We start from the raw sequence: 21,935 nt of genomic DNA, 5'->3' as shown, positions 1-21,935 counted from the left end.
GAGCAAAGTACAGAGAGATCCTTAATGAAAACATGCTCCAGAGTGCACAGGACCTCAGACTGGGATGAAGGTTTACCTTCCAACAGGACAATGACCCTAAGTACACAGCCAAGACAATGCAGGAGTGGCTTTGGGACAATTCTCTGAATGTCCTTTAGTGGCCCAGCCAGAGCCCAGACTTGAACCCGATCGAACATCTCTGGAGAGACCTCTGTTTTCGCTTTGTCATTATGGGGTATTGTGTGTAGATTGATGATGAACAAGGGGTCTGAATAATTTCCGAATGCACTGTATTGGGCCTTCTACAGTCAATTTAGGCGACAACCACCTGTGCTATGCAAGAACATTTTGTGCCAGTGAATTGAAGTTGAACATCGTCTAATGCATCTGTTGAATTAAATGTGCAATACAAAAGTGTAGTGCCTGGGCCTATTTTATTAAAGAAACACCTGGCTGTTCACATACGCAATAGATCGCAAAGCAGGGAATCCCCATTCCACATTGAGCAAATTTTTGGAAATGGCAAGTTCACTTTTTCCTCCATAAATGCACATCAAGTGCAAGTACGCTTCCCAGGATGGGGGGCCTTTTATTAGGAGGGGCGTCTACCGTGGATAGCTAAAATAATGATAAACACTTCCTCAATTTAAATATTAGACCTATGGGGATACATATAGCCTACATTTGGCAGACCAGTACTAGTGATCATTGTAGCCTTTTATCGTCTAGATGTTGAAATATCTTCATGGCTAGAATAAAAACCACCAGACTCATTTGAATGAAAAAAATACATGGGGCAGTTTAGAAAAATGAATCCAGTGCAAATCTTCCTCTGGAATAAGGCACATGCTGGGATAATCATGACATAACCAACGTCTCTAATAATACTATAGCTGTCTTTCTATCCCACCTTCAAACCTTCCTTGACAATTAATTTGATAGTCAACTAATGTTAGGCGTTAGGCTATGCTAACATGTAGCCTAGACATTTTTTCTGATCGACTACAGCCAGGAAGATGAGCCTAGTTTTTCTTTATACGTTTTTAGGAAAGGAAAAATGTGATTTGTGTGTGTCTGAGGTGTGCTGGTGACTTTGATTGATGAGTCTTTTTAGGGTGTGTGTGTGTGTGTGTGTGTCTGTGTGAGTTTGCTAATTCTCTCCATGTCCATTCAGAAATTTTGTCATGCAAAATATGAATGTTGTTTCCAACTCCCAATCAGCAACTGCTGTAAATCCGTCTGCATATTGAACGTTGAGATTGCCGAAAGGCCAGCCTCTTTGGCAATGACAAGGGGTGGCAAGGAGTGGAATGTTAGCTAAAGAGACTGGTACCCAGGCTAACTCCAGTGTGCTCTAAACAGCTGCTATAAAGAGCAGGATTCATGACCTTGTTTTGTGGGGCACCACTACAGCTAACACCACACCTGGGTGCTATTTGGGAGAAATATACCGAAGAGAAAAGGAGAGGAGCAACAACATTGTGTAAATTAAGTACTGTGTTGAGATATTGCTTCAAGGGACATGTCTGTTTTTATCCATGCAGGTTAAAAGGCTTTTTTGTACCTCATGTGGAGCCTTTAAAATGATGTTGTGTTGGAGGAATGGTGCGGCAAGAAAGAGAGAGAGAGAGAGAAAAAGAGGGGCCGTGTGTGTATCTGTGTGTGTACTGTGTAGGTTTGTATGTATGTTTACATTATAGATTAGAGAGTTTAATAGTCACATGTACAGGGTTACAAATGTATTACAGGGTACAGTGTAATTCTTGAGCTCTGAGCTCCAAAAATGCAGGACATATTAACAACTTTGGCAATGATACATTTCCATTGCGGTGGAAGCAGGGGGGAGCAGCAGGGGGGTGGCAGAAGGGAGACAGTGGGAGCAGGTTGCTGACTAGTGGTGGTTATTCAGCAGTCTGATGGTCTGGGGGTAGAAGCTATTGGCCAGTCTTCCAGTTTTTGCCATGATGCTCCTGTACTGCCTGCGTCTGAGTGATGGAAGCAGGGAGAACACGACATGGCTTGGGTGGCTGGGGTCCCTGATGATATTCTTGGCCTTCCTGCGACACCTGGTATTGTAAGTGTCTTGGAAGGCAGACAGTGTGCACCCAATGGTGCGTTCGGCTGAGTGTACCACCCTCTGTAGCACCTTGTGGTCCGCGGCAGTGGAGATGCCATACCAGGCTGTGATGCAGTCCGTCAGTATGCTCTCGATGGTACTCCTGTAGAACACTGTGAGGGCCCGCGGGGACAGGGCAGATTTCTTCAGCATCCTGAGGTTGAAGAGTCGCTGTCGTGGCTTCTTCACTACAGTGTCCGTGTGGTTTGACCGTTTCAGCTCCTACCACGTGAAGTGGTCACACGCTGTCAGAGTGCCTACCTCTTCCCTGTAGGCCATCTCGTTTTTGTTGGTAATCAGGCCTACTGCTGTTGTGTCGTCAGCAAACTTGATGATGGAGTTGGAACTGTGTGCGAACACGTAGTCGTGGGTATACAGGGAGTACAGGAGGGGACTGTACTCCCTGTTTTTCCTAGCCACCGTGCTTCTTTCACATGCTTTGCTTGTTGTTTGGGGTTTTAGGCTGGGTTTCTGTACAGCACTTTGAGAATATCAGCTGATGTACGAAGGGCTATATAAAAATAAATTTGATTTGAGTACGAACCCTAGTGGGGCCCTCGTGTTGAGAATCAGTGTCGAGGATGTAATGTTGCCTATCTTCACCCTCTGGAGGTGTCCCGTCAGGAAGTCCAGGACCCAGTTGCATAGGGAGGAGTTCAGTCCCAGGGCCGTTAGCTTTGTGGTGAACTTAGAGGGCACTATGTTATTGAAGGCCGAGCTGTAGTCAATAAACAGCATCCTCACATATGTAATCCTTTTGTCCAGGTGGGTGAGGGCAGTGTTCAGTTCATTGTCGATTGCGTCGTCCGTGGATCTGTCAGGGTGGTAGGTGAATTGGAGAGGGTTGAGTGTGTCGGTGAGGGAGGAGGTGATATGGTCTTTGACTAGCCTCTTGAAGCACTTCATGATGTGTGTCTGTGCCTGTGTGTGTGTGTGTGTGTGTGTTCCTGTATGCCTGCATACGTGTGTGCTTCCACATGCCTGCATACGTGTGTGTGTGTGTGTGTGTGTGTTATGTGTAGTTACTCACTGCTCCGTGAGGTTGCTGATGTATTCCTTTGTAGAGTTGTCCTCCAGTAGGTCCATCAGTAGAGAGTAGGTCTGGTTGGAGGCCATGAACGCCTTGGTAGCTATAGACTCTATACGACCAGACATCTCTGTGTGGCTGACAGATAGAGAGAAAAACAGATAGGGTATTAGATATATGGGCCTGACAACCACACCTGGGTTCAAATAGTATTTGTTTGACTTCAGCTTGGTTGATCTTGTCTGCCGCAATGGAACTGAATAGAGCCAAAAATGCAAGCCTAAACCCTGCCCATCTGGCACTCCAGGCAGGTTTGATGAAACGCTTTCAATTATTTGACAAAAAAACAACTGGTCTGCTGAGGAGAAGTCAAATGGATTCCAGCTATTGAGTCAATCTCTCCATTTCCTCTCACTAGACCTAATGTATTACTTCTGCATAATAACGTTTTGTATTGTGGTCATTGATTGAGGGTGTCTGTGGCAGGCCAGCCATTGTGCGACTGACAGATGGAAGAGGCAGGGCCTACATTAGGGGAGATGACCTTTGTTTGCCATAATTGGCCACTTAAAAGTCTATTGAACTCCACTGACTTACCTTTTCATAAGGACCTCTGATTGGTTCACCGCTAAGTTCCATCGGTTGGGCACCGGTGGCACCTCGAAAGGAATGACCTTTGGAAAAGCATAGAAAAAAATGGATGAAATGAAAGCGTGCAGAGGTGGCAGGCTAGCAGACAAAGAAAACTGTCTGAGGACAAGGTGCTACACGTGCTCTGGATGGGACGTGACGTCAGTTGATTTAAAACCTGAATTGTGACCATGCACAGTTATCAGCTAACCTTACATGACCCCAGGACCAGTGTTAAACTCACAGAAAGTAGACTGACTCAATAAAGTCATTTCAGGAAGTCATACTGAAGGCTCCAACTACAGCACATATTCACTCACTAACGTAGACAGAGTCAATGTTTCCATTTACAAGTCCTAGTGCATAAATGTTGACTATTTCACTGTGTGACATTTATTTTGAGAAAGTGCTAATAAAAGAGAGGAAAGTGAATCACAGTATATGACACGCAAAGATGTTCTCTTCCTATTTCAGAGCCGTTCTGCTTGTTAATGTGGAATTGCATTGCTCTGGCTCCAGGCTTGCGCACACACACACACACACACACACCGCCAAAACAAGCGCTCTCATTTCCCCAAAACCACATAACATGGCAGCCATATTCATAATAGATTCCAAGCTGCTGCTAGTGAGCATGGAGCGACTGGGAAAAGATTGAGCTGTGGGTGCAGAACAAATTGTTCATTTCATTTGAGCGTCAGTCAGAGAAACTGTGTGCTCTCTCTCTGCTCTCTCTTTATGGTAGGGATATGGAGCTTCAGAGGGAGAAATACTGCACTTTAGCCATCACTGTGGATCAATACATTACACCTCTACTGAATTATCAGTATCCTTCCCAGGATAAAAAAATGCCAAAATACTTGAAATGGACAAATGACTATCGACCTCGTCAGCATTTATTGTGTGAACTCTACTATATACATGTGAGCTCCACTGTATACATGTGAGCTCTGCTGTATACATGAATGTATGATACTGCTTATTATAATAAGATAAACTATAGTTATGACTGCTTCAAATGACTCAACAGCAGTCATTGATGTGTCAGAGACAGTGGCTGTGTCCCAATAAAATCCCCTTTCTACTGAAATGTGCACACGTTCACTACTTCCCACAAACACAATAGCCTTGGATTGATGGAGGCATGGAGTCATTTACTTTCAAATCAGTGAAGGGAAGTGAAGAAGTGCACACTTTGGGAGGAAGGCGAAATACAGATGTAGGATCTTAATTTGACCATCCTGTTTCAGGATTTAATAATTGTAGTGTATTTGAGGTTTAAAAAGAGTTCTGAAGTTTTTAATTTCTACTTTGAAATTTCAGACATAATTTTCCCTTACGAAAAATGTATCAACCCCTACAAAAATGTTGATTAATTAAAATAACTATAATTCACATTTCCTGTTGCTGTATGATTATTTTCTGGCTGTAGCAAACTGGCTCACATTAAGATCCGACATCTGTAATTAGGACATAGCCAAAGTGAGAGTAAATGTCCCACTGACCATGTTGTCCAGGTCCAGTGTTGCCTGCTTCAGCTGTGTCTGAGCACTTCTGACCACGGATACAGCATCAGCAAGGGTACTACACAATGTTCTCCGCCTGTCCTCCTTCCCCTCCTCCTTTTTCTCCTCCTCCTGCTCTTCCTCCATGCTGGCACTACAGTTCATAGCTGGGGTAACATTGTGCAGCTGGGCTGAGAGAGTGTGTGTAGACGTCTCCATGAGAGCAAACTGTTTAACCAAGGCTTCCTTTGCCTCTGCAGAGAAACAGAAAAACACTGATGTGATAGAAAAACACACAGCATGGATCGTTAAATGGATCCTTTTGATTCCATTTCAATGTTGTTATTTAGGACACAAGTACTGCCAACCCCTTTATAGTAGGACTTTGTAGTGGAACTGTTGCTTTTGATTTTATTTTCATATATATATATATATATATTTTTATTTTTTTACCTTTATTTAACTAGGCAAGTCAGTTAAGAACAAATTCTTATTTACAATGACGGCCTACATATGATCATGGATTGCATGTGGGCAGTCGTCAATTCTCAGACTGAATTCACCGTTTGTGCTAAAAATGCTCTCTGTGTGTCCGGGTGCCTTTGGTTATTGTTGTAGCTTTATTGTTAAGTTGTTTATTGCAGTGTGCCTCGCTGGTGTGACCTTCTGGCTCTATCTGTGAGAGGTGGGTGTTTACTGCATCCTCTGTGGGATGTTATCCTGCATTTGTGTGTGTGTGTCTCTGTCTCTGTCTCTGTCTCTGTGTGTGTGTGTATGTACAGTACCAGTCAAAGATTTGGACACACCTACTCATTCAAGGGTTTTTCTTAATTTTTACTATCTTGAAGGAGTTCCCACATATGCTGAGCACTTGTTGGCTGCTTTTCCTTCACTCTGCGGTCCAACTCATCCCAAACCATCTCAATTGGGTTGAGATTGGGGGATTGTGGAGGCCAGGTCATCTGATGCAGCACTTCATCACTCTCCTTATTGGTCAAATAGCCTTTACACAGCCTGGAGGGGTGTTCGGTCATTGTCCTGTTGAAAACAAATGATAGTCCCACTAAGCGCAAACCAGATGGGATGGCGTATCGTTGCAGAATGCTGTGGTAGCCAGGCTGGTTAAATGTGCCTTAAATTCTCAATAAATCACAGACAGTGTCACCAGCAAAGCACCCCCACACCATCACACCTCATCCTCCATGATTCATGGTGGGAACCACACATGCGGAGATCATCCGTTCACCTACTCTGCGTCTTACAAAGACACAGCGGTTGGAACCCAAAATCTCAAATTTGGACTCATCAGACCAAAGGACAGATTTCCACTGGTCTAAAATCCATTGCTCATGTGTCTTGGCCCAAACACGTCTCTTATTCTTATTGGTGTCTTTTAGTAGTGGTCTCTCTGCAGCAATTCGACCATGAAGGCTTGATTCACGCAGTCTCCTCTGAACAGTTGATGTTGAGATTAGTCTGTTACTTGAACTCTGTAAAGCATGTATTTGGGCTGCAATCTGAGGTGCAGTTAACTCTAATGAACTTATCCTCTGCAGCAGAGGTAACTCTGGGTCTTCCTTTCCTGTGGCGGTCCTCATGAGAGCCTGTTTCATCATAGAGCTTGAGGGTTTTTGCGACTACACTTGAAGAAACTTTCAAAGTTCTTGAAATGTTCCGGATTGACTGACCTTCATGTCATGAAGTAATGATGGACTGTCATTTCTCTTTGCTTATTTGAGCTGTTCTTGCCATAATATGGACTTGGTCTTTTACCAAATAGGGCTATCTTCTGTATGCCACCCCTACCTTGTCATAACACAACTGATTGGCTCAAACGCATTAAGAAGGAAAGAAATTCCACAAATGAACTTGTAACAAAGCACACCTGTTAATATATATGCATTCCAGGTGACTACCTCATGAAGCTGGTTGAGAGAATGCTAAAAGTGTGCAAAGCTGTCATCAAGGCAAAGGGTGGCTACTTTGAAGAATCTCAAATATCAAATATATTTTGATTTGTTGAACACTTTTTTGGTTACTACAGAGCAGTGTAGCCTTTTTAGCAATGTGGCGGGGTACCAGCGTGCTGTGGGGAGCGGTCGGACAGGCATAATCCTGATTGGAGTTTTCATCATAATGAAGAAGAGGGATTAAAAATTTGCTAGCTGCATGTCTGTCATACAAACAGGGATTAAGATGGTCACACACAGTCCTGCCTGCTATGAACTGTATTGTGGGGATTTAGCCTCCATTCGGTCTATGTCAATGAGCATGTAAGCCTTTTATGGTACTTTTTCCCCTCTGCTCATAAGATAATGAGAAAGTCAGCAAGTGTGGAGAGAAGATTGTAAGGCTGGTTGACTCCTGATTCATGCTGATTCTGACTCTTTCCATCCAATTATGTTTGGTTTTATCATTATATTGTTGTGTTATATCTTTAACAATGTCAAGCTGAACAGAGTCAGCTAGGCATGGACAGTCATTCCGGGTGCAGCTCGGTGTCCACTATTCTAGGTATACTAGACAGTCTAGTACGGGATAGCATGATGGTATTGTTATCTACAGTATGAGCTAGGCCATGTGTCAGATATAATGGCAGTGGTAAACAGCATTGGCAGTCAGATTTCTGCTGATATGTCCTGACTGGTTGAATGAAAAGGACAAACTGTTAGAATGTTTTCTGATTGGTCGTGTGGAATGAGTGGGTGGCTGATGATTGGTTACCTTGGATAGCCAGGAAGTCCTCCAGCGCATTGGGCAGGCTGTCCTCCCCTTGATGCCCACGCTCATGATGCTGTCGCTCGTGAAGCTGTCGCATGTGATACTCGCGCACATGATGGTAGTGCCCATAGCCACTCCGGCAGTCGAAGCGTGCTAGGAGATTCTCCAAATCCTGCAACCGAGCCTTCAACCTCCCTGCCTGTATAGGAAAACACCAGAACAGCAGACAATGGATGATTTGTGGGAGAGATTGTCAATGATAAAAAAAATATAAAGCCAGGCCTCTGTGATTAAACACATTACTGGCTGGGGTGCCAAACACTCTCAAAGTAGGCAATTAGCAGGCTAAACCTGTGTGTGAATGTGTGTGAATGTGTGTGTGTGTGTGGCTGCTAAGCACTAGTAGGTGAGCAGGTCGGTGGAGATGGCACTCCTGTACTCCTGAGTGGCGCAGCGGTCTAAGGCACTGCATCTCAGTGAAAGAGGTGTCACTACAGTCCCTGGTTCAAATCCAGGCTGTATCACATCTGGCTGTGATTGGGAGCCCCATAGGGTGGTGCACAATTTGCCCAGTGTTGTCTGGGTTTGGCCGGGGTAGGATGTCATTGTAAATAAGAATTTGTTCTTAACTGACTTGCCTAGTTAAATAAAGGTTAATTTACAAAAATTATAATAATACCCTTTCATTTATTCACTGCAGCCCCCCATAGGTAAAATCACAGTTCTTATACTAGGCCAAGTACCACAATTAGGCAACTCACAATATAAGACAATAGTGTATCTTGTGTTTTAAATTCTCCTTGCATGAACAAAGGAACATACAGCACAAGCGAGGAAAGGAAAGGATTTCTTCCTGTTTCTTTACTGTTCCTTTATCCCTCTCCACCCCCTTTTTTTCTCTGCTGTCTTTAGAAGGGATGAAGGTGTGCAGAAAGCCAGCGGTGAGAGAGAGAGAAAACAAACTACTTTAGCAAGAACAGGTATACTTTACAGAAGCGACAAAATTCTGCTATTAGCTTTGCCTGCAGAGAGCAGCCACTGTATAGAGTCTGGAGCATACTGTATGGGACATGTATTTGGTGCTAATCTCTGGAGACATGAGAAAGAAACTGGATCATTAAAGCAACTGTCTGCTTTCCAAATGGCACCCTGTTCCCTATATAGTGCAGTGCACTACTTTTCACCAGGGCCCATAGGGGCACTGTATAGGGAATAGGGTGCCATTTGGGATGCAGTCAGCATCTATTTCTGTAGCTGTTTTTGTATCAGTGACTTCACATTGACTTCAGTCTGATTTATTATTTATCTTGGTTTTTGAAAAGAGGCCAGATGGCCACCATTGTTAGACTACAAACACACCCATGGGTAGGAGTTAGAATAGACTTACTAATTGTTGGTTTGGAGCAAATTTCATTATACAATGGTGATGGGTCAATAACAACAGCGGGGAGGGGGGGTATAAGGGACCTCGTATGTGTGAAATGTTTTTATGGGTTTTATAGTAAAGACATTTACAGTATTTAACTGTGGCAGTGAGCAAGGGGAGGGGTTACAAATACTCTCATGAGTGCCAGGTAGGTAAGACCTTTAACTATGATGGCTGTGCCCTTAGCAACACGCAGGGGAGCGGGTCGAGAGCTTCGAGTTCCTCGTTCCTCCTCCAAATCACTAAGGGCTTAAAATGGTCCACACACACGCACAGATGAGAAGAAGGTGTGACAGTGCCTCTTACCCCTGTAGTTACTGCCCTTGTTATCATGGAGGTGCTTTCCTTGAGCTTGATATGTCGGCATAGGGGTGGAGGGGCAAGACCATGCAGGATCTTAAAGACAAGGCTTGCATCTACATACTGCTTAAAGCTATCCAGACTGAATAAATTATATTTGTGGATGATGTAGTAGGCTTGATTACCAACAATGACGGATCAGCCTACAGGGAGGAGGTGAGGGCCCTGGAGGAGTGGTGCCAGGAAAATAACCTCTCCCTCAACGTCAACGAAATGAAGGAGCTGATCGTGGACTTCAGGGAACAGCAGAGGGAGCACGCCCATATCCACATCTACGGGACTGCAGTGGAGAAGGTGAAAAGCTTCAAGTTCCTTGGCGTACATATTACTGACAATCTGAAATGGTCCACCCACACAGACAGTTTGGTGAAGAAGGCGCAACAGCGCCTCTTCAACCTCAGGAGGCTGAAGATGTCACAAAATCCTTCGTTGTGTTGCAGGGAAGACCAAAATGCAGCGGAGTTGTGGATACTCATATTTTAATTAACAAAAAAAGAGTAAAGCATCCACTTGACAAAACAATAAATGATAACCACAACACTAAACAGTTTTGCAGGCTCACCAACACAGTGCAAAAACAACTACCCACAAAACCAAGTGACAAACATACTCCTACATATATGACTCCCAATCAGGAACAACGATCCCCAGCTGTTCCTGATCAGGAGTCACAAGACCAACACAGAACAATCACACACACAAGACTGCCACGTCCTGACCCCAAAACTACTACAACAGCTCCATCTGCTGGTCAGGACGTGACAGAAGAAATTTGGCTTGGCCCCTAAGACCCTCACAAACTTTTACAGATGCACAATTGAGAGCATCCTGTCGGGCTATATTACCGCCTGGAACGGCAACTGCACCACCTGCAACAGCAGGGCTCTCCAGAGGGTGGTGCGGTCTGCCCAACACATCACCAGGGGCAAACTACCTGCCTTCCAGGACATCTACAGCACCTGATGTCACGAGAAGGCCAAAAAGATCATCAAGGACATCAACCACCTGAGCCACTGCCTGTTCACCCCGCTACCATCCAGAAGGCGAGGTCAGTACAGGTGCATCAAAGCTGGGAAAGAGACTGAAAAACAGCTTCTATCTCAAGGCCATCAGACTGTTAAATAGCCATCACTAGCCGGCTACCACCTGGTTACTCAACCCTGCACCTTAGAGGCTGCTGCCCTGTATACATAGACATGGAATCACTGGTCACTTTAATAATGGAACACTAATCACTTTAATAATGTTTAAATACTGCTTTACTCATTTCATATGTATATACTGTATTCTATTCTACTGTATTTTAGTCAATGCCACTCCGACATTGCTCGTTCTAATATTTAAATATTTCGTAATTACATTATTTTACTTTTAGATTTATGTGCATTGTTGTGATTTGTTAGATACTACTGTACTGTTGGAGCTTGGAACACACGCATTTCGCTACACCCACAATAACATCTGCTAAATATGTGTATGTGACCAATACAAATACAATTTGAATTTGATTTGAACAGCTTGGTTTGTTTTCAAAAATCTTAATTATTTGTTTGTGAAGTGATTAAATTGGTTTCAGAATAGAAATGGCAACAGCACCGCCCTCGATTGCATGACGCTACAGAGGGTGTTGCGGACAGCCCAGTACATCACTGGTGCCGAGCTACCTGCCATCCAGGACCTCTAAATCAGGTGGTGTGAAAGGAAGGCCCAGAAAATCATGAAAGACTCCAGCCATCCAAGCCATATACTGTTCCCTCTGCTCCGCATGGCAAGCGGTACCGGTGCATCAGGCTCTGACACCAACAGGCTCCTGAACAGCTTCTATCCCCAACCCATAATACTGCTAAACAGCTAACAAAATGGCTACACTGACTATCTGAGTTAACCCTTTATTTATTTTTAAAATGGCTAGTCAACATACCCCTATACATACTGTATCTACCTCTATCTCTTCAGTATCCCTGCAAATTGTAAATATGGTATTGGAACTGACCGTGTATATAGCTTTTACTTTCTCGTGTTAATGCACATTTTTATTTCTCGTGTTTGTTGTATCGTATTTTATTTTTAGTACTATATTGATATTGATTACTGCTTAGTTGGGATTAGCAAGAAAGGCATTTCCCTGTACAAACTCAGCCTGCATGCCACAGAGAGGCCCAGATAGCACTTGCAGCTAGTGTGGGAGAAACAACCGGTGGGAGAAACGACCAGAAAGAGAATTTGTGATTTCGGAGGGAGTAAGACTTCTAGGCTTGAGTGGCAGGTTTGATGAGAGGGGCGGCCAGATGAACAGGGTGGGGTGACTTGAAAGCGTGCATTCAGATTCACAGATTCTATTTCCAGTATTGATTGAGATATATTCCTGTATGATGATATGGCCTCTTAATGGCTTAAAGCCTAATGTGTCTCATCTTAGTAGCACCCTCTAGTAGCTTATAGCCTCGTTTCTCATCTTAGTAGCGCCCTCTAGTAGCTTATAGCCTCGTGTCTCATCTTAGTAGCACCCTCTAGTAGCTTATAGCCTCGTGTCTCATCTTAGTAGCACCCTCTAGTAGCTTATAGCCTCGTGTCTCATCTTAGTAGCACCCTCTAGTAGCTTATAGCCTCGTGTCTCATCTTAGTAGCACCCTCTAGTAGCTTATAGCCTCGTGTCTCATCTTAGTAGCACCCTCTAGTAGCTTATAGCCTCGTGTCTCATCTTAGTAGCACCCTCTAGTAGCTTATAGCCTCGTGTCTCATCTTAGTAGCACCCTCTAGTAGCTCATAGCCTCGTGTCTCATCTTAGTAGCACCCTCTAGTAGCTTATAGCCTCGTGTCTCATCTTAGTAGCACCCTCTAGTAGCTTATAGCCTCGTGTCTCATCTTAGTAGCACCCTCTAGTAGCTTATAGCCTCATGTCGTATCTTAGTAGCATCCTCTAATAGCTCATAGCCTTGTGTGTCTTATCCTAGTTTTGTGAAAACAAAACATTATGTGCTGAGCCCAGCCGTTATCTTACTACTTATTTTGGTTAATAAATACTAATGATTTGGAAATTCAGTGTTTGTGACTATTTACCCATGCAACATAACTGTAACAATTTACTAACTTTAAATGTGGCATGAACACAACCAGTCATGATGTTTTCATCGGATTGTCAAACAAATCACGTTAAAAAGTAAGTTACCTTCGCACTTTCATCCAAAATAACTCCAGCATCCGAACAGTGCACCGTAACTATCTCACCACAGAATGCATCCGAGCGAGCAAAACAGAACCCCTCTTTCTTACTATACATGTATCTGATACTTTCTGGTCGAAAAGAGTATAGCAGACAGACAGAGAGAGAGAGAGAGAGAGAGAGAGAAAGACAGACAGGAGCAACACTCTTACCTGCTCCTTGACTAGCCCATAGCAGACAGGGCACTCCTCACACTGGTGTGTGGCTCTGTTGTGGAAGTAGTTGAGCTCACATTGGTCACACTTGTACCCCACGAAGCCCTGGCGGCAGGGACAGGTGCCGTTGGTGTGGCACTGCATGGAGCTGGAACCCATTGGGTCGCAATTACAGGCTGAGAGGAACAGGGGGAGACAGGGGTGGAGAGAGGGGGAGACAGGGGTGGAGAGAGGGACAAGGGGAGGCAGGGATGGAGAGAGGGGGAGACAGGGTGGAGAGAGGGGGAGGCAGGGATGGAGAGAGGAACAGGGGGAGACAGGGGTGGAGAGAGGGGGGAGACAGGGGTGGAGAGAGGGGGAGGCAGGGGTGGAGAGAGGAACAGGGGGAGACAGGGGTGGAGAGAGGGGGAGACAGGGGTGGAGAGAGGGGGAGGCAGGGATGGAGAGAGGGGGAGGCAGGGGTGGAGAGAGGGGGAGGCAGGGGTGGAGAGAGGGGGAGGCAGGGGTGGAGAGAGTGGGAGGCAGGGATGGAGAGAGGGGAAAGGGGAGGTGTGATGGAGAGAGGGGGAGGCAGGGGTGGAGAGAAGGACAGGGGGAGGCAGGGGTGGAGAGAGGGGGAGGCAGGGGTGGAGAGAGGGGGAGGCAGGGGTGGAGAGAGGGGGAGGCAGGGGTGGAGAGAGTGGGAGGCAGGGGTGGAGAGAGGGGGAGGCAGGGATGGAGAGAGGGGAAAGGGGAGGCAGTGATGGAGAGAGGGGGAGGCAGGGGTGGAGAGAGGGACAGGGGAGGCAGGGGTGGAGAGAGGGGGAGGCAGGGGTGGAGAGAGGGGGAGGCAGGGGTGGAGAGAGGGGAGGCAGGGATGGAGAGAGGGGGAGGCAGGGGTAGAGAGAGGGGGAGGCAGGGATGGAGAGAGGGGAAAGGGGAGGCAGTGATGGAGAGAGGGGGAGGCAGGGGTGGAGAGAGGGACAGGGGGAGGCAGGGGTGGAGAGAGGGGGAGGCAGGGATGGAGAGAGGGGGAGGCAGGGATGGAGAGAGGGGAAAGGGGGCATGAATGGCATATAGACAAATAGATTTGTTGTTGAAGAATTAGACATTGCATGTGTGCGTGTTACATTTCTAACTTCTTATTGTTATCAGAATGACTTGTTTTAGCACGTTTTGATATGTCTTAGTGTTTGCACATAAGGACTTCTAGCCCCAATCACAGTATAGGCTACTGTAGCTACCTCTGCAGCCCCGTGAGGAAAAACCAAAGAAGCCCATACGACATGTGCTGCACAGCTGCCCCTCCACTCCCAGCCGACACACACACTGGCCTGTGATTTGGTGGCAAGCCATGGAAGATGAGCCAATGGGGTTACAGGTGCACCTAAGAAACATTGAAAGTGATTCACATAACACTTACTAATGAAAGGAAACAGAACCACTGAATTTCTAAGTATGGAACCATAGATATCTAATAATTACTATTCTAATTAAGCAATAAGGCCCAAGAGGGTGTTGTATATGGTCAATATACCACGGCTAAGGTCTGTTCTTAGACACGACACAACCCCAGAGGTACCTTATTGCTATTATAAACTGGTTACCAACCTAATTAGAGCAGTAAAAATACATGTTTTGTCATACCCCTGGTATACGGTCTGATATATACGTGCATCAAAGCTGGGACCAAGAGACTGAAAAACAGCTTCTATTTCAAGGCCATCAGACTGTTAAACAGCCATCACTAACATAGAGAGGCTGCTGCCAACATACAGACTAAAATCACTGGCCACTTTAATAAATGTATTTAATAATGATATCACTAGTCACTTTAAATAATGCCACTTTAATAATGTTTACATATCCTACATTACTCATCTCATATGTATATACTGTATTTTATACCATCTATTGCATCTTGCCTATGCCGCACTGCTATCGCGCATCCATATATTTATATGTACATATTCTGATTCCATCCCCTTACGTCGTGTGTATAAGGTAGTCGTTGTGAATTTGTTAGATATTACTGCACTGTCAGAACTAGAAGCACAAGCATTTCTCTACACTCGCATTAACATCTGCTAACCATGTGTATGTGACCAATAAAATTGGATTCGATTTGATTTGCTATACCACAGCTGTCAGCCAATCAGCATTCAGGGCTCGAACCACCCAGTTTATCATTAATAATAATGACTTATTCTATTTCTATGATCAGAACCAATTATAGAGTCAGAATGCATGACAATAGAACCATATAGAAGATTCCAGAATCACTTTAGGATTTCCTGTACCTCTCACAGCCTACTCCAGATTGCAGGTTGAAGAAGCCCACCTCACACTGACCACAGTCTCGCCCGGTCACATGAATAAGGCACAGACAACTTCCTGTCTGGGGGTCACAGTCCTCCAACGACCCAGAAGTCCCTGCAGGACTGCAGCCACAGCCTGGGAGAAGACACAACCACACGTCAACGTCATGTCAAACACACAAAAAACACATGTAAATCACATAATCTCATATCAAATACTGTATCAAAAAGTATAGTAGCCTAAACGGGCAAAAGCATTATCAAAACAGAACACAAATCCAACAAAGTATGCAAAAGGTACACATGTCATATACATCATCCAAACAGTACACTGAACACAGTGTCACAAATGAAGTCAACCACTGAAGCTTATTCTTCTATCAATGTTGTGGCAATTGTATATTTCCTGTCCTCTGTCCATTCACTATCTGCTATTCATTCACTCAATCTTCTATTCCTTTGCTCTATCCTTCGCTCTATCGTCTAGACAGAGTTAAAGTAAAAACCCCTATCTCTCTGTAGGGCGTGTCCTGTCTGCCCTGCGTGCCTGGCTTTTGTTATCTAGGACAGTGCAGAGAAAGAAGAGACCATCTACTGTACATGTACATTGTACTTCAATCAATCAATCAATCAATCACCTAACCAAACCTACATGAACATATTGCCTCAATCAATCACCCCAACTACACTGACTCGGTTCCGGTACTCCTTGTATATAGCCTGTATAAAGCCTCATTATTGTTATTTTATTGTGTTACTATTTTCTTTGCATTCATTTGCAAATGTTCTTACTTTTTAAGTGCATCATTGGGAAAGGGCTTGTAAGTAAGCATTTCACGGTAAAGTATACACTTGTTGTAATCGGCGCATGTGACAAATAAAATTAGATTTTATTTGAATGACTGAGCTAAGCAGACAGAGGTTGCGTCCCAACTGGCACACTGCACAAAAAATACATGTTTTATTGTCACATGGACTGGATAGGTGCAGTAAAATGTGTTGTTTTACAGGGTCAGCCATGTTAGCACTGCACCCCTGGAGGAAATTAGGGTTAAGGTCCTTGCTCAAAGGCCAAATCGACAGGTTTCATCTTGTCAGCTCGGGTACTCAAACCAGCGACCTTTCAGTTTCAGGCCCAACACTCTAACAGCTACCTGCCAGCCTAAAGGCTCTATGGGCCCAGGTCAAAAGTAGTGCACTATATATGGAATAGGGTGCCATTTGGGATGCAGAAAACAGTAGATGACAGAGGGAGAGGGTCCCTGACTCTTACTGTCTCCTTCCACACACACACACACACACACACACACACACACACACACACACACACACACACACACACACACACACACACACACACACACACACACACACACACACACACACACACACACACAGGATGATATGGCTGCCCCACAGACACCCCACAGATACTGTAGGCAGGGGTGAAAGTAGATACTCCGGGTAGCCATTTGGTTAGCAGTCTTATGGATTTGGGATATTAGCTGTGCAGGAGCCTTTTGGTCTCAGACTTGGCCCTCCAGTACCACTTGACGTGCAGGAGCAGAGAGAACGGACTGTGACTTGGTTGACTGGATTCTTTGACAATTGTTAGGGGCTTCCTCTGACGCCGCCTGGTATAGAGGTCCTGGATGACAGGGAGGGAGCTAGGCCCCAGTGATGTACTGGGCCGTATGCACTACCCTCTGTAGCGCCTTGCGGTCGGATGCCGAGCAGTTGCCATACCAAGCGGGGATGCAGCCAGTCAAGATGCTCTTAATGGTGTAGCTGTAGAACTTTTTGAGGATCTGAGGGCCCATGCCGACTCTATTCACCCTTCTAATGAGGGGGAAGACGTGTTGTCGTGCCCTCTTCACGACTGTGTTGGTTCCTGGGGTTGTAGATGGAACATCTCTGTTGTTATAGGCTGCTGGGGGACACAGACATCTCAGAACATCTCTGTTGCTATAGGCTACTGGGGGACACAGACATCGCAAAACATCTCTGTTGCTATAAGCTACTGGGGGACACAGACATCTCAGAACATTTCTGTTGCTATAGGCTACTGGGGGACACAGACATCGCAAAACATCTCTGTTGCTATAAGCTACTGGGGGACACAGACATCTCAGAACATATCTGTTGCTATAGGCTACTGGGGGACACAGACATCTCAGAACATCTCTCTCTCTCGCTCTCTCTCTCTACATTTGTGTATGTTCCTTCTCTTCCTCTTTCTCCCTGTACCTCTGTGTCTCTATTTCTCTTTCTCTCTATTTATCTCACTCTTTTTCTTTCTTTCTTTCTTTCTTTCTTTCTTTCTTTCTTTCTTTCTTTCTTTCTTTCTTTCTTTCTTTCTTTCTTTCTTTCTTTCTTTCTTTCTTTCTATCTCAATCTGTACCTCTCTCTTTCTTTCTCTATATCTCGCTCTCATAACCCTACAGTAACCTAATCTTCCAAGTCTCTTCATGTTTATCAGGAGAAAAACTTGCTGATAAGAAAATGTACTCTTTCTACTAACAAAATACTGTAGTTGGAAGGTCAACTGATCAGGGCAGACTGCTCTCTGCATCTTTCCCAGAGCTCCTTTTAAGTGACACCATTACCTTATAAAGATTAATTAAGATAAAGAATCTGTAGGTGTATGACTTCTATTCACTCTGAGAGAACCTGTAAAACTAAATCTTCTCCCACTTTCCAACCACTCCAACGCCACTTCAGTCCATGTGGAGTTCCTAATGGCACTTTTAACCACCTAACTCTAAGGAAGACTCTTTTACTGCACCTGAAATCTTTTGTTCGACCTGAAATCTTTTGGACATAAAAGCAATGTTGAGGAAATCTTCTTTGACTCAGAAAAGGATACATATATGATAGGTGAAATATACAAAACCATGCAGAAAGACTATCCAACTGATAATCTCTTAGAAAAAAATATAAACTCTTGGAATCAAGAATTCTAAATACCTGATTATAGGCACAAGATCGAGGGAGTGTTGGAACATAAGTAATGAAATTACCGTTAACAAAAATGTACGCTTAATCCAGTACAAAATAATGTATAGAATGTATTATACAAGAGACTAAATTCACATGTTCTACAGCACAACGGCAGAGTCATGTGTAAAGTATAAAACTAAGAAAGACTCAATAATCCATGCCTTCTGGGAGTGCTATAAAGTCCAAAAGTTATGGGCGGAGTTAGAAAGCTGGCTGTCAGAAGTTTTACGATGTAAATTTACTTTTAATCCGCCTATCTGCATATTTCAAGACATGGAATAGGAGGGTGAGGTGACCATACTTTTCTCGTCAATGATTTTGAAAAAACGTCTACTTAAAAACTAGAAATCAAATGGTCCTCTATCACTACAACAGTGGATGAATCTAATATATTATTATTGAAATATTGGAAAGGTCTGGGCTACGGAGAAAAATAGAACAGTACAATTTCACACCATATGGCATAGAGTGCTACAAGCACTGGAACGTTCCAGGGATGAAGGATGAGGGGGAGTGTGGTTGTGAGATATACATTATGTGTATGGTTGTGGTGGGAACATGTGGGTCTGAACAGGTGTGATGTCATTGATGTTTGTAGAAATGTGTGTGTTTGTTTGTTTATGTAGGGTTGTTATTGTTTGTACAAAATTGTACAAAAAAAGGACTCTTTTCCTAATTATTATTTTCCTGAGCATTCCATCCATCTGCTATCAAGAATCTTTAGACTCTTTGGAATTGTGAGAATTGCTGAAATCCAGTTGATATATCAGTAAGAGGGAAGCACTTTCAAAACCCTCAAGAAGAGCTCTTGAAGGCACACTGACACCCACACATAATGGACAAATACACAGATACACAAACACACAATATAACACATGCACTAACACACTTTGAAATGTACAGACTCACACATTCAGATACATGTCACCATATTTCTATTCAAATACATTCAGTGTCAATACATTCTTCATTTAAGATCTCTTCGATGTAAAGTCCCCTGTTTAGGGGACCTGCGTGGTTCTGGTACCGGTTCCAACCAACATTTTACTTAGAAAACGATCTGTGGACACTGTAGATCGAAGTGGCTTGCAATGAGCGGTAGCCCTGATTCTCACAGACACAGGAATATGTCTCTTCTGCCTGTACGAAGCAGGGATGTCCCTCCTACCATTTCATTCACTCTTCCGACTGTCCATCAACTCCTGGCTGAACCCTACATCACAACCACTGGAACCCTTACATCATAACGCAGCAGGAGAGTGGTTTCGTCACAGTAGCACATTCAGAGATCGATTTATAGCCAGTAATCTAAAATAATTAATAGATTTGAAACCAAAAATGTTTTTTTGGTTTGTCATAGACAGACGAGATTAATATGGGGCGTGTTCCTAACGAGTTCAGGAAGCTAAACTAGAGCTCTGTGAGATGTTCACAGCGATGGGGCAGATGTTTTGATCAAGAGAGACCTTTAGAAAATACTGTATGTACATTTTCTCTGACACTAAATATACAAATATGTATTTTACAGTTATAAAGAAGGTGAAATCTTATACTTAGTCGTTTGATTATTCTTTATTTATTAAAAAATATAAGTTATTTCAAGCCTTATTCTTACAGTTTTGTTGAATAGGAAATACATTATATAACATTTTTTATATTTTCATATTTTTTATCATATTTGTACTGTGTACTTGAGCTTGTCTTCTCAAAAGTGACTACACCTCAGCAATTTATAACTATTTTTTACCCCAAAGGTGAGATTTGAACCATTCTTGCAGTCTGGATCATTACTAGTTATTGTTAATGGCCCTCTCATGATAAATAATTACTTTTGGGGATTATGTAGATTACATTTTCCATTACATTTAGTTACATTTAAGATGTAAAATTGTATATTTCCCCTTAATTAAAAACCTGTAACTCTAACCCAACCCTATATACACCCTTCCCAAGTTTCCATACTCACGTTTGCACTTTTGGGCCACAGTGCGGTTCAGGGCGTCCCCATAGTAACCTTGTCGGCAGCGTTGGCAATGGTCTCCCTCGGTGTGTCCCAGGCACTTCAGGCAATGGCCCGTCATGTGATCACACACGCCCAGCGCGTTGGGGTCCACATTATCGTTACAGTCACACTTCTCACACGGTTGAACTGGCCCTGACTGGCCCAGGGGGTCGCCGTGGAAACTGTCCTCGCACATCTCACATCTGATGCCTGTGGAGAGAAGGTGTGTGTGTATGTGCGTGTGTATATGTGTGTTTGTGTGTGTGTCGGGGGGTGACAGGTGACAGGGTTTTTGATAGGTGAGTTATGGATGATGTTGGGCTAGAGGGTTTGGGGGCCATTTTCATTTCAACCTAAATCAATATCTGGTAATGAAATTCTGGAAATGAATGAATGGCCCAAACCTGACAAAGGAATATGGAATATTTTTAATTCAAACACTGTGCTCTACATGATAGAATCATGACTAATTTTATCAAGACAGCGAGGACACCAATACAGGTTTTATTAAAAATCTGTCAGCCAATTTGTGGAAATCTGCTTCACTGAGCAAGCAATGAACTCAATGGCTGTGTCCTAAAAGGCACCCTATTCCCTACATATTGCACTACTTTAGAATAGAGCCCAAGCTCTGGTCAAAAGTAGCGCACTATATAGGAAATAGGTTGCAATTTGGGATGCAGCCCAGTTTAACCCTGGTGAGGTCTGCTCATCATGGGAAAATGGAATGGTTTGTTCCCATTATCCGACATCTACCAGTCATGTAATATGATCTCAGCTCACCTCTCTGTCCTGAAGGGCAGTTGGTACAGACCACCTCCCCCGTCTCCGTCATTTGAGCACAGCTGGTACGGTCCGGGCAGGGGCAAGGTCTGCAGTCATTGGGCGTGCCAATCAACGCGTTGCCATAGTAACCATCCAGACAACGCTCGCAGGTTGGTCCTGTGGTGAAGTCGATACACACACACACACCTGGAGTAGAGAGAGGAGAGGAGGCATTTACAACACACACACCTGGACTAGAGAGAGGAGAGGAGGAATTTACAACACACACACCTGGAGTAGAGAGAGGAGAGGAGGCATTTACAACACACACACCTGGAGTAGAGAGAGGAGAGGAGGCATTTACAACACACACACCTGGAGTAGAGAGAGGAGAGGAGGCATTTACAACACACACACCTGGACTAGAGAGAGGAGAGGAGGCATTTACAACACACACACCTGGACTAGAGAGAGGAGAGGAGGCATTTACAACACACACACCTGGACTAGAGAGAGGAGAGGAGGCATTTACAACACACACACCTGGAGTAGAGCTTGGAGAGGAGGCATTTACAACACACACACCTGGACTAGAGAGAGGAGAGGAGGCATTTACAACACACACACCTGGACTAGAGAGATGAGAGGAGGCATTTACAACACACACACACCCGTAGATAGATATGTAAAGTGTGTCTTACAGGACCA

The 21,935-nt window shown here is 44.2% G+C and overlaps 1 protein-coding gene across 1 annotated transcript in view; it reads right to left on the bottom strand.

Moving 5' to 3' along the window:
• The window catches only part of LOC106568667 (laminin subunit gamma-3), a 203,205-nt gene that overhangs the window by 20,356 nt on the left and 160,914 nt on the right, over positions 1-21,935 (bottom strand). The window contains exons 13-21 of the mRNA XM_014139189.2: positions 21,246-21,434; positions 20,427-20,672; positions 15,443-15,596; positions 14,387-14,529; positions 13,161-13,339; positions 8,003-8,198; positions 5,279-5,532; positions 3,741-3,817; positions 3,147-3,281 (exon numbers count right to left, since the gene is read on the bottom strand). Coding sequence (XP_013994664.2) covers positions 3,147-3,281; positions 3,741-3,817; positions 5,279-5,532; positions 8,003-8,198; positions 13,161-13,339; positions 14,387-14,529; positions 15,443-15,596; positions 20,427-20,672; positions 21,246-21,434 — 1,573 coding nt within the window. The remainder of the gene's footprint in view (positions 1-3,146; positions 3,282-3,740; positions 3,818-5,278; positions 5,533-8,002; positions 8,199-13,160; positions 13,340-14,386; positions 14,530-15,442; positions 15,597-20,426; positions 20,673-21,245; positions 21,435-21,935) is intronic.

The sequence above is a fragment of the Salmo salar genome, chromosome ssa01 (genome assembly GCF_905237065.1).
Source record: "Salmo salar chromosome ssa01, Ssal_v3.1, whole genome shotgun sequence".
NCBI classification, from domain to species: domain Eukaryota; kingdom Metazoa; phylum Chordata; class Actinopteri; order Salmoniformes; family Salmonidae; genus Salmo; species Salmo salar.
The sequence above is the reverse complement of the archived record's forward strand: the minus strand, read 5'-3'. Positions and strand labels throughout refer to the sequence as shown.